Below are 13,013 nucleotides of genomic sequence, written 5' to 3'. Positions count from 1 at the left end.
AGCCAGCACACCCCGGCCTGCTGACGCATTAGCCCTTAGTTCCTCTCCTGTGTGTCCTAAAGACACAGCACAGTCTACAGAAGGCACCCGAGGGAGGGAGACCAGCAGTTCTCAGCATGCGCTCCAGGCAGTACCGTGCTCTCCCCGAGCCCCTTCTGTCCCGCAAGGAACAGGAGTCGTTGGCTGGGTAGGCGAGGTCCCCCAGCGAGGGCCGTGTTGGTAGGAAAAAGCTCTACTCAGAATTGGCACACTTATTCAGGTGTTCCTTGGGGCTAAGGTCATGGTCTCTAGATATCGTACGTAACTATCAGCACCTCCCAGGTTAAAGCCACCTGTTTGTTTCTCATTCAGTCTATTCTGTTCTCCATGCTGCCAAGAGCATCAACGTCTAAGGAGATTGACGCTGGACTTCTTTCCATTATCTCTTTCCCGGCCTTTGCAGTGGAAGATATGAACCTTGTGAATGTGACCAAAAATGAAATTATTTCCAAGCTCCAGGTAAGCGTTGATCAGGCTGGTGCCCCCCTACCCTGTGTTATGTGCCCGTTTCATGTGGTCACATGGAGCCGCTCACCCGGGCCTCGGTTCTCCGTGAGGTCAGAGGCTTGGTTTACCTGAGTGGACTCAGAGCATCCAAAGCCGAGTCTACAGGTGAGAAAACAAAGGCTCAGAGCGTTCAAGTGTCTTAGTTCTTTTCCTGATAGCAGAGCTTGAGCTCGAGCGCCCAAGCCGGCGCCTTTGAACCCCGATTCGTATCCCTCCTGTACTTCTAAAGCAGAGCTTCTTAACCCGTGAGAGATCACAGACTTCTTTGAGAACGTCTTGAAAGCTATAAAGTCCCTGCCAGAAAAAAACGCACACGTCCCAGTATCCTCCAACTTCATGCACAATTTCTGAGGACTTGGAAATCCCCAAGTTACATTGAGGTTAAAAGAATCCCTGCCTTATCAAACAGAATGAAATCTTGCCATTTGCAACTACGTGGATGGAACCAGAGGGTATTATGCTAGGCGAAATTAGAGACAAATATCATATGACTCCACTCATATGAGGGCTTTAAGAGACAAAACAGATGAACGTAAGGGAAGGGAAGCAAAACTAATATAAAAACAGGGAGGGGGGACAAAACATAAGAGATGTTTCTCCATAAATATGGAGAACAAACGGGGTTACTGGAGGGGGCGTGGGAGGGGGGATGGGCTAAACGGGTAAGGGGCATTAAGGAATCTACCCCTGAAATCATTGTGGCGCTATATGCTAACTAACTTGGATGTAAGTTAAAAAAAAATTAAAAAAAAATCCCTGCCTTGAGGTGAAATGCACGAACTATGATACAGTACACCAAACTGAGAATGTTATTAAATAGTCAAGGCAACTGGATTTATCAGTAAAATGATGAAAAATGTAAGTTTCCTTAAAAAAAAATTTACATTTCCTAAGCCCAAATCTTCATATTGATGATCCTGCTTAGATTCCATAGAAATGATTTTAGCCCTTGGATTCAAAGGGGTTAAAGGGTCCCCAGTCATACCCCCAAAGAAGCTGTCTCACGGTTTAGTGGAGTAAAAGGAAGTAGGCAGGGAGTTAATGCAGGGAATGAAGCGTTTAAAGGGGAGCGGGTTCTGGGCTGGGCCTCCCCAGGACTCCCAGAACACTGCAAAGCTGGCCACACAGAGCGTGCTTGCCTCCGCAGCCAGCGCTAAAGCAGCCCCAACTGGGAGCGGGCACCCAGCACTGCCATCCAGGGATTAGGGAGGCACGTTAACAGCGCGGTGCCACCGCCCTTCTTTCTTAACACCCAGAAAGCCGAAGACGAATAGAATATCGGAGCCTGCAGCAGGAAAACCAGCAGCAACAGCCCAGAGTCCTAGGAAGCCCCACCCACCCCACCCTACCCCTGCCCCCACCTCACCGCCCTACTTCTTTGCATCCAGAGCCTAACTGTGAGGAGTCTGAAAGGTCCTTTCTGCTTTCCAGTCTTTCAAGTAGAAGTAGTCCAGTCCGAGTGTCTCCCTTAGTGGCTTTTGCAAGCAGTGAGGGTCCCTTTGCATCTTTGCGTGATACAGCCAATCAGACTGAAAGGCTGGTCACTCTGAACTCTCAGTAATTACTCTCCCAGCCCTGATACTCTGACGGAAAGTTTTGGCACTCCCTCGTTGGCACTGATCAAACCTGAATTTACTTTGCTTATTACTTAAAAATAACTTTTTGTGTTGAGAACAAAAAGCACTTGGTACACATTTCGTTCGTTACTAAAAGACTGATGGGAATGGGGGTGAAGGGCTGACGCGAATCAAAATAAAAAGGCAAAGAAATTCTTCTGTTTCATCGAATGCACTTTTTTTCTTCTTAGGGGCGTTATGGATGCTGTCGCTTCCTTCGAGACGGTTATAAAACCCCAAGAGAGGTTGTACTTAAATATTGTTTCTTATAGTTCCTTAAGTGCTTCATATTTAAGTCACCACTGTGGTGTTCTCCTTTCCTTGATTATAAAATTACATGTTGGAAAATTGGAAAGGGAAGTCTTAATTTTGGAGACAGCGAGGCTGAAGTTAGGCAATAGAAGAATAAGATCATCAGGAGGACAGCAGGCTGGTGGTTTAAAAGCAGCCTGTAGACAAGGACAAACAGTTCTGTGGCTCACATGATGTTTTAAAGAGCAACTGTGGCCTCCCTCTTGGGTTTTTTTTTTTGCCATCGTGACTGATAGAGTGATTTCAGTAAAACAGATAGTCTGCCAAGCATCGTGATCGGCCAATTGCTATTTATTTGTTAGGGATATAGGAAGCTTAATATAAACTACTAAGGAGTCTTGTGTACATTTCTGATTTACTTTTCCGAAATTTTTCCACGGAAAACTGCCAAAAATAGCTTCTCCCCATTAAAGCAGACTCCTAATCGTTATCAGCCGCAAAGCTGGGTTGAATCAGAAAGCGAGGGAAACCCAGTGAGGTACGATGGTGTTATATATGTGATCTGACATCACCTTTTAGACGGTCTCCTGTTTGATTCCAGGACCCAAACCGATTGCATTATGACCCTGCTGAACTCAAGCTCTTTGAAAACATTGAATGTGAATGGCCTGTGTTCTGGACATATTTCATAATAGATGGGGTCTTCAACGGTGACGCCGTTCAGGTGAGAAAGTGCTGGGTGTTGTGTTGATAATCGGCATTTTCATTCCATGGGTGTGCCGATTAGTATTAGAACATAAGGTTATGCAAGAATTGAGGGCATTTTAAGTTATCTGTTGCCGCTTACCGAGCTTTCCCAAAACATAGTGAATTAAAGCCACAACTGCTTTGTTTATTTGCTCACGATTGCCCCGTTTGGGCAGGGCTCGGCAGGGACGGGTTGTCTCTGCTTCACTTGGCAACAGCTGGTTCGCTGGGGCTGGAGGATGGCCTTCCAAGATGGCCTCACTCACCTGGCCCGCAGCTTGATGCTGGCTGTTGGCTGGGACCTCGGCTGGGCTTGTGGGCCCAGGCCTTGCTTCTCACAAAAGTGTAGTCTGAGCAGTTAGGCTTTTTCCATGGTGGTCCTCTTCCCCCAGAATGCAAGAGCAAAAGCTCCCACGCCTTCTTCAGGCTTAGGCCTGGGACTGGCCGGGTCACTGTTGTTGCATTCTCTTGTTTAAAGGGTCGTGCCACATTCAAGGGGAGGGGACTACACACAGGCACGAGTAACGGGAAGCGGGGTTCATCGGGGACCACCTTGGCCCACACACGTTTAGTTCTGTTGTCTTCTTCTCACCTGCCTAGGCTTCTGCTGCCTTCAGCTCTAGTCCAAGAGTACCCTCAGCTAACATGTAATGTAACAGCTTTCTAACTGGTGGCCCAGCCTCCAGCCTCACTCCCTGCTGGTTCTCTATACCATTGCCAGGGGCATCTTATTAAAAAGCAAATTAGAGGGGCGCCTGGGTGGCGCAGTCGGTTAAGCGTCCGACTTCAGCCAGGTCACGATCTTGCGGCCCGTGGGTTCGAGCCCCGCGTCGGGCTCTGGGCTGATGGCTCAGGGCCTGGAGCCTGTTTCCGATTCTGTGTCTCCCTCTCTCTCTGCCCCTCCCCCGTTCATGCTCTGTCTCTCTCTGTCCCAAAAATAAATAAATAAACGTTGAAAAAAAAAAAATTAAAAAAAAAAAAAAAAGCAAATTAGATTGTGTAGCTGCTTTGCTTAAGAGCTTCCAAAGGCTCCGGTTTGCCTTGGTATAAGGTCATCACATGTTTTGTGGGGTCTCATAAGATCTGGCCCTTGTCTTCAACACTGTAACCTGATTTCTTACGGTTTACTTACTTTCTTGAGTTCTGGGATGCCCTGAAACCCTTTCCATCTTTTGGACAGTCCGTGCTGTCTCCCCTCTTCTTAAGTACCCAGGTCCTGCTTTTCTCCCCCAGCTGCCCCTCTCTCCTTCACTTGATTCATTGTAAATGTCTGTTTTTTCAGAAAGCCTTCTCTGATCCTAAAAGTTGGATTAAAAAAAAAAAAGCCTTTTATATGTCCCACAGTACTTACCACACTATGGCACCTATAGCTGTATTTAATCTCCCACTTACCTGTCAGAGCACCCTGGTGGAGGCGGTCTTTGACCACTTCACTCATCTATTCCCTGTGCCTGGTGTGTATAGTAAGTGCCGAATAAAGATCTGTTAATGCAGCATTCATTGGTTCAAGACAGACTTCTTCAGCATTTGCTGCTGTGCATACTTTGGTACGCATTACAGCAGACCCATCCTCGTGAACCGTATGTGAATGACTGACAGACAAATGCTTCACCGCTGTCTTAACCTGTTCAGAGCACATGTACTGGCGTGGGATCAGAAATCAAAGATTTATTTTGGTTTTGAAAGCCGCCTCTGCTCAGAAATTCTGAGAGGGGTTTCAGAAGTGGGTGTAGGGGCCACGGGCAGGCCACCCCAAGATGGGCCACTTCGGCATGAACATTATTTTGAGTTAAAGGTAATCAAAACCCAGTAGATTCCAGAAAAGCTCTTAATCTCCCCCTCAACTGCCTGCCTATACCAGAAAGAGAGCTTCTGACACGATTCCTCTTTACCTCAGAAACTTAAGTGCAGAGCAGGGCAACCTTTGTTTTCCCAACATCTCCTCTCATCTTCCTGCAAATGGTCTTCCTTCCCTTTGTATCCTCGGACCCCTACCCCTCTCCTGAGCTCAGGGTGTCAGATAAACCTCGTGTTGCCTCACTGTCTTCAGAATCTCCTGTGTGGATTCCCCATATGTATGTAACTAAATTTGATTTTCTCCTCTTAATCTGTCTCATGTCAGTTTGAGTCTCAGTCCAGCTAGAAGGACCTTGAAGGGCAGAGGGAATTCGTCCTTCCCAACATGGCAGTAAGCTTGAAATGTTAATGTTTCCCTATCGTTGATACTTACTGTTATGCTTGGGGATTATCTTGGGTCTTATGTTTTCGGTCTTTTTATCCCAGAACTGAAAGGTCTCAAAAGAATTGATTTGGAATTTCAATCGTGATGAAGTTTGACAGTTATTACAAACAAAAGGTTGAGAAGACAAAAAAGAATGTGCTTTAGGACCTTATTTTCTAGGCCTCGTAGAATTTACTACTGTTAGCCCTATTCTGTCTCTTCCACTTGATGCCCAACGATCTTTAAAAAATGACACACCCCTGCTCAGACTTTGTTGTCCGCAAATTTCAAAAGTAAAGAAAATGAGATCTGAAAGGCATTTGATTAGGTTTTCCAAAGATGAAATGTGTTAAATAGCTGGGTGGCTGGTTAAGGATTGTTTTTCCCCTTTTGTCTATTTCCTTTTCATACATAGGTTTTTTATCGCTGCCTTTTTAATTTCATGGAAATGTTTACATCAACAGCTTTTGTTATATTGAGCAGTGCATCCTAAGAATCGGGTCCATGAATCATAGTACATACACTTCCTTTTCCTCACATCGGGTTCATTTTGCAAGTATTTGTTGAGCAATAAATGTTTGAATGAGGGCTTTTTAAGTGGAAAACCGGTAGGTCGAAATAGGGATGCCCTGCTTAAGATCTGGCCTCCACTCCAAGAAGTTTATACAGTCTAGCTGGTGAGACAAAATTTACATATGTGAGACGTTAAGGGTGAAATATTGAAGTCATGAGTTCAGACACTACAGAAAAGCCCGACGCGTTTAGCTCCTTCTAACCTTTGCTGTCGGCAAGAGTCCTAGTTCCTCCTGCCCTCCTGAAGTGGAAGGTATTCATGCATTTCTTGGCCCTGTGTCCTACTAGTAATCTGTTGCCAAGAGAGGTATTTTTGTATGTCGTACTCCTGTTACAGTGTTAGTGACCCCTCTTTCATGCTGGGGCATGGGGCCATTTTTCAGGTCCAAGAGTACCGAGAGGCCCTGGAGGGAATATTAATCAGAGGCAAGAACGGGATCCACCTGGTGCCAGAACTGTATGCCATCCCACCTAACAAGGTAACCGAGAGCTGCTTATCTAAAATGAAGTGAGTTCGTGCTTGGCCTTTTGGTATTTTTCATCCCCCTTTCAGACCTAACACCTTTTCTCCAGAAGTGGTCTCTTCAGCACCAAGCTAGGTACGGGGCACAAAGGGGTTACAGTGCCAGCTCTGTCTCGACGAGGGTTACAGGCTAGTGGGGGGTGAAGGAGCTGGTCTGGGGAATGGAGGCAGACATAGGAGCGGCACTGCAAAGACCTAGTGCGTTAGAGGACCTGCAGGCACTGGGGTGGAGAGGGGCCGAGAGACAGCGACACCTCCACAGGGAGGCAGGAGCTGGCCCAAGGGTGGGGGGAGGCCAGAGCCAAGCTGTCTTTTGATCCAGACACTTTGCCTTCTGTTCTTTGCATCAAGTATTTCTCATTCCAGATCTTTGCAATCTTTCTTAACACTACTTACATTTCAAATAGCCTTCACATACAATCCGATTGTGAAAGTAATCCTGTACACTGTAAAACATCCAGGATTCTGTAGAAAGGAGAAAATACTTCTCCCTCCTCTTACTACCCAAAGATAACCAAACTTGCTACCAACGATAATTCTGACATTTTGCAGAACCTCCTTCCACACTGTCATGCTAGCAGCTCATTTCGGTTACTGGCACGGTTAATTCTGTGTAGTTTACGAGTTTAAGGTTTTCTTAATGTTTACTACGGCAGCAAATTTTAAGAATTTATTAATAACATCACTGATTAACCCACAGAGTGTGACTCCCCTCGTGGTGTGACTTTCCCTTTTGGAGAAGGATAAGTGTTTCCTATTTTCTTCGATTGCTGTGTTTTCTGCAGGAAAAAAGCGGTCACTAACATTAACCCCAACCAGCGTTGTAATGGCTAAAAACCCGAAGGTCAGGGGTACCTGGCTGGCTTAGTCGGTAGAACATGTGACTCTTGATCTTGGGGTTGTGAGTTCCAACCCCATGATGGGGTAGGGTTTACTTGAAAAAAATAAATAAATAAATCCGAAGGTCAGCATGGAGTTTACAACAGAGAAAATTGCAGACTGACTTTTACAATGTATATGCAGCACTGTCCATCTGAAAAAAGCACCGTAGCTTATTTTGATGAGTCAGAAGCTCCCCGTGGATCCAGCTTATCGAGTCCCTGGTGGAAAATTAGTGATCTAATAGTACAGTACTGTTTTTCCTCAATAAATAGTGCCACCTTCTGGTAACCGTCTTGCATAGGCACACAGTTTGTGAGCTCCTGGGGATAACAAGACAGGAGGAACCTGACTTAGCATCCTGCGATGCATTGCCTTGGCTATAGGGCAGTGCTTTAGATCATCGTACCCATCATATAGACGAGCGCGAGCATGAGCTGCGAGACTTCTTGCTGCCCAGAGTGGTGCTCACAGAAGGCAGTCCAGGCTCCGTGTGCCTGCCTCTGCCTCCTGCCATCAGTGTGCTTGTGCGAGGGGCGCTGGCCCGGAGCCAGGCCTGGATTTCAGTTCCGTTTCGGCTGCGTTTAGCCACGTGGCCCCCACGCAAAGGCCTTAGCTCCTCGGCCTCCCTGCCCCAGCTCTCGCACAGGACTGGCTTCGGGGATCGAATGAGTGGTGTTTTGTAAATCCTCAGCGCGCTTCCCGATGTACAGTGACGTGGGCCTCCTTATCCTCTGACATTCTGACTTTGGGTTTTTCTCTTTGCCAGGTAGATGAAGAGTATAAGAACCCCCACACGGTGGACAGAGTTCCTCTGGGGAAGCTGCCCCATCTGTGGGGTCAGTCCTTGTACATCCTCAGCTCGCTGTTGGCAGAGGTAGGGGACTTGGGGACCTCACAGACTGGAAGCCATCGGATTTGAGGTACAGGGGACCCTAGAAGAGCGTAGGAGCCCTGCCCCACGTGGCTGTGAATGACTTTGGCAACTCAGAGTTGTAAAGGCAGCTGGACTGGGTCGGCTCTGAGGCCTGCTGCCTGGGCTTGTGTGCCCATATTTACTAAATCAAGCCACTTCAGAGTTCGCTGCGTGCCAGGCACCAACCCCCCTCACATTCCTGGCCTGTGGCTGGAACCTGGTTGAGTTGATGGTCAGCAGGAGACTAGAAGCTTCCCAGTCAGGATCCGCACATGTGTGAAAGATACAGGTTTGGAGAAGTCGGCCTCCGGCTCCCCTGGCACAGTCCTGGGCACAGGAAATGGCGCGGCTGCACAGTCTGTCCATGTCAAGGGGCAGGGAGGGGCTCATTTTCCTGTGGTGCGTTTTGTGTCAGGTGTTCCCTCAGCCCCCAACACCCTTACTTGGAAGGTCTGCTGCCTCCGACTCATTTCTTCTTGTTAAATGTTCTCTTGTCCCCAGGCTTAAGTTTTTAAAATGCAAATGCTTTTTTGTCTACTAAAAATGAATCCCCCTCCCCAACGGGGGTGATGGTGTAGAAGGTGTGTGGGTGAGGTTATCAGATGGGTTCTTCTGTCCTCAGGGGCTCCTGCCCAGCTGACTACTCTGGGCCCGCGCGGGGAGGGGTGTGGAGGAAAGAGTCCCGGGGGAAGAGCTAGGAGCTCCAGCCTGCGAGGCTGGCCCAGTCCTGTGTGTTCTGTCAGACTCTAGAAGCTGGGGGTGGGGAGCTTGAGTAGTGGCTCCAATACCACTGGGGTTCCTAGTGTGTAAAATATCAGAAGTAAAGATCTCACAGTAGCAGCGGCCCTTAGGAGCTGCCGGTGCTGAGGTGGGGCAGCTGTTTCATGGGTGTGACTGCCTCCTCCATTTCATGGTCAGACACATTTCATGTGTCTTGTCTGCCTCTTACTAGCTCTCTAGCCTCAGGAGCCTTGGTTTCCTCATCTGTAAAGTGAAGAGGTTGGGCTTGATCATTTTCTGCATTACTTTCCCGCTCTGATGTCTGTGTCAGTGAGATGGGGGAACAAACAGCTGTTTCTTCCTCTTTCATGTAAAGGCCTTCATTTAGGCCCAGCACTGGGTCGGATTCTTCCTCAGAACTCCTAGAACACCTTGATCCCCTTGCTGAGGGCTCCAGTCCTTTGCAGAAAATGTGAGGAGATCCATATGCAAACAGCGCTCTTTTGCAAGCAGGGATGGGAGCTTTGTGTTTCAGGATAGTCACCCCGGGGCCAAGTCCCCTCTCTGCCACTTACCTTAAGTGCTTCGTTACTTCGGTTTCCCCACTTATAAAATGATAATCGTAGTGCCTCCCTGTTTGGAGGCCTGAGTGTGGCCAGGCACGTGGAGGGGCTCAGCACGGGACCCGGCGAGGAGTAAGGACTTGGGAAGTATTAGTCACTATTGCTCTTTTCGCTCACACGAGACGCTGGTGTGTCTGACTAGCTTAGAGAGCTGGGTGCTGGAAACACAATATGTGTATCAGTGGCTATCCAAAAGGTGTATACTGTGTTTCAGAGAAGATAAGCAATTGATTTAAACAACGTAAAGGAATAAAATACTGAATATTTTGAGCCCCAAAATATTTCATTCTCAAAGTTGGATTTAAGGTGAAATTTAATTGTATTTTATAGTGTTAATTCTCCTCTTTTCCTAGGGATTCCTTGCCACTGGGGAAATTGATCCCTTAAATAGAAGATTTTCCACTTCCGTCAAACCTGATGTCGTAGTGCAAGGTTTGTGAGCGTGTTTACTGTTCGTATTCAACCGTCTAAAACCAATGCTTTTTTTAATGCAAAAGATTCCCTAGTTTCCCATCCCACTTTGTAAAAAGTATGTATGTGTGCTCTAGCGTTTATCACTTACTTCCTGGACATACCTTCTATAACTCACTAGTTCCCAAAGGCAACAGTATTCTTCCAACCACAAAGTTACTTTCTACAAAGCAATTGTTTTCTTGAATCTAAATCTTGATCGCAGTTGGGGCACAAGTGATTCACCGCGCGTCATTTGTTATTACTGAAATTCTTTAAAAAGTAGAACATGACCCTGGTGAAAGTTCAGAACCCGAGTGAAGGTTTACTTGTTGCTTGCTTTGAGGTGTGACTTCTCTGCAGAGCTGCAGGCCCGTGTTTTTCACCTGCCTCCCCTCCTGTCCAGCCAGCAACTCTTTCAGAGAGGTGGAAGGCCAGCCTGGGCCGCCGCAGTGCTGTCCCTGCCGAGCCATGTGATTTCACCACCCCGTGCCTCGGGGGTCATCATAACTGGTGCCCCCTCACAGGGTGGTCCCGAGATGCACTGCAGTTGTCACCAGGAAAACCCTCGGTGGGGATCCTGGCTCACCGGTCCCCCTCCCTCCTGGGGAGGACTCGTGAGGAGCTTGCGGGCCTCTTACGTAGCCGAGCAACTTACGTGGCAGCTGATATCAACGCACGTGGTGTACAGGCCTTATTTCCTCTAAATTACACCCTACGTTTCTTAAGGACAAGGCCCGTACTGTTCTTGTAGCTTCTGTGTTGATTGGCACACAGTCAGTCAACAGGTTCAAAGCAATTATTGAACAAATGAAGGGCAGCCCTCTCTGCGGCCATGGACTCATTTCCCCACCCCTGCCTGTGATGGGGCAAGAGGCCCTGCGTCGCTCCCGTGCTCCGGGACCTCAGACACACACCCAGCTGTCACAACATTGCGATCAGATAGAAATCGTGACGGTTGTGATTCTCATCCATGTCTTAACACGTGAGGCTCAGAGGTCAGCTCACGCAGGGACCCAGAGCTGACAGCTGGAGGCACGAACTCCACTCTCACGTCCAGGTGGACTGATTCACCTGACTCCACAGTCTGCGCTTGACCACGACACACACTGCTAGCCAGCCCGTAAATCCACCGGGCTGCTTTTCCAGCTGCAGGCCGGGACCAGCTGATGGGTCTTCAGCAGCGACTTTTTTTTTTTTTTTTTTAATGTAAGAGAACAGAACAGAATAGCAAATATCAGAAGGTCTGGGCTGGAGGAAGCAGAAGTACAGTTTCAGAAACTTATTCAATATATTCAATACAATATATTCTCCATGTGAGGAGACAGAAGGCCCCAGTCTAATGCAGATTCTACGCTCTTGTTCACAGTCACCGTTCTGGCAGAAAACAACCACATTAAGGACTTGTTGAGGAAACATGGGGTAAACGTCCAGAGCATTGCTGACATTCATCCAATCCGAGTCCAGCCAGGCCGGATTCTTAGTCACATATATGCCAAGCTTGGTAGGTTTGGGGAAATAGCAGGGTGGTTTTGGTGAGGGGGCATCTTGGTTCTAGGTTTCGGGTGTGGGGGAGACCGACAGGTGTGAATTGTGAAGAATTGGGCAAGCCACCAAAGCGTGTGGCTCGAGAAGGGTGGCAGACCAGCACATTCTCACTCATTCAGTAGATGTCACCAGAGCTTGGCTGTGCCCTTCGCCAGATCTGTTGTAAAATAGGGCACCACCTCTGAAAATTTGCAGTTGGATCAGTCTTGTGTCTTAATAGGTTTCTGATTTTTATCTGTATTCTTAGAAAATGCTCATTCACCCATTAAAATGGGAGGGGGGTTCTCTTTATCTAAAATCTAACTTTGTTTAGTATTATGGCTCAATACTAAATAAATTAGAAGTAAACATTTCATAAAGTTCCGTCAATAGTTTAACTCCATATAGGTGTTGGATCAGGTGCCGTCTGTGTACATGCATGAAAAGAAGGTGGCAGGGTTTGTTTTTAATTCATCCTTGCCCCATTTTAAAGAAGGGTTGGATGGTATTAGAAACACCAAACCCCAAAGTGGGTTAGCATGAAAATAAGCCCAGTCTTAGCCAAAGTCGCTTGGATTAGATGTTGCTATATTGGTCCTAACTCTCATTTCTCTTTTATTTTTCAAATAGGACGGAATAAGAATATGAAATTGAGTGGGCGGCCATATCGGCACATTGGCGTCCTTGGAACATCTAAGCTATATGTGATTAGGAACCAGATCTTTACTTTTACACCCCAGGTGAGGAGAGCAGACCAGCAGCAAAGCAGCACTCATCCTTTGATTAGGTTCCCTTTTCTTCCTAGTGAGCTACTTAGAGTGAGGCAGAAGGTGCATGCGTATGTTCAAATAGAAATTCATTCTGTGACACCCAGTACCTAGTACGATTCTTTATTCCTCGTAGGTGCTCAGTGAGTGAGTGTGCCGTCGCTTTCGGTCATGAGCAGTAGTGAAATTCACTCCGCTTTCCAAATTCACTAGCGCCGTGTCACTTGACTTGCAGCCCTCGTGCCTGTGATTGCTGTAGTCCCTAACCCTTGTTTAGGTTGTCATCAGACCCTCTGTGCAACACACAGCCGGTCTGATTTTCAGGCCCCAACCCACCTGATGAGATCCTAAATATACTGATTATAGAGCCTTTTTCTCAGAGTCTTTGTTTACAAAGGAAGGTAGTCCGGCAGAACCCAAACCAAATGTTTTTCATCCATTTGGCCAGCTAGAAAAATCAGCTGTGGGCTCACTTTGTCACTGTGGGCACAGCACCCCACCACCTGGTCACACTGTCATCCGTGGCGTCACGGGTCAGTAGCCCCAAGTTGTTCTTTTTCACCCTAGTCCATGTTGTTCACTTCAGTCTTGTGAGTTATTTCCCTTTGTAACAAATTTCAGACCAGAGCTGAGTGTGGACTGGTCCAGAGGCT

The 13,013-nt window shown here is 47.4% G+C and overlaps 1 protein-coding gene across 7 annotated transcripts in view; it reads left to right on the top strand.

Annotated features, from left to right (window-relative positions):
• PHKA2 (phosphorylase kinase regulatory subunit alpha 2) overlaps positions 1-13,013 on the top strand; it is a 71,363-nt gene that overhangs the window by 35,432 nt on the left and 22,918 nt on the right. For all 7 annotated transcript variants that reach the window (XM_030304961.1, XM_030304959.1, XM_030304958.1 and 4 more), the window contains exons 9-16: positions 352-498; positions 2,354-2,407; positions 3,016-3,138; positions 6,339-6,434; positions 8,127-8,234; positions 9,970-10,048; positions 11,436-11,570; positions 12,224-12,333. In XM_030304961.1, coding sequence (XP_030160821.1) covers positions 352-498; positions 2,354-2,407; positions 3,016-3,138; positions 6,339-6,434; positions 8,127-8,234; positions 9,970-10,048; positions 11,436-11,570; positions 12,224-12,333 — 852 coding nt within the window. The remainder of the gene's footprint in view (positions 1-351; positions 499-2,353; positions 2,408-3,015; positions 3,139-6,338; positions 6,435-8,126; positions 8,235-9,969; positions 10,049-11,435; positions 11,571-12,223; positions 12,334-13,013) is intronic.

Source organism: Lynx canadensis, chromosome X (genome assembly GCF_007474595.2).
Source record: "Lynx canadensis isolate LIC74 chromosome X, mLynCan4.pri.v2, whole genome shotgun sequence".
NCBI classification, from domain to species: domain Eukaryota; kingdom Metazoa; phylum Chordata; class Mammalia; order Carnivora; family Felidae; genus Lynx; species Lynx canadensis.
This window is presented reverse-complemented; position numbering and strand designations above follow the sequence as displayed.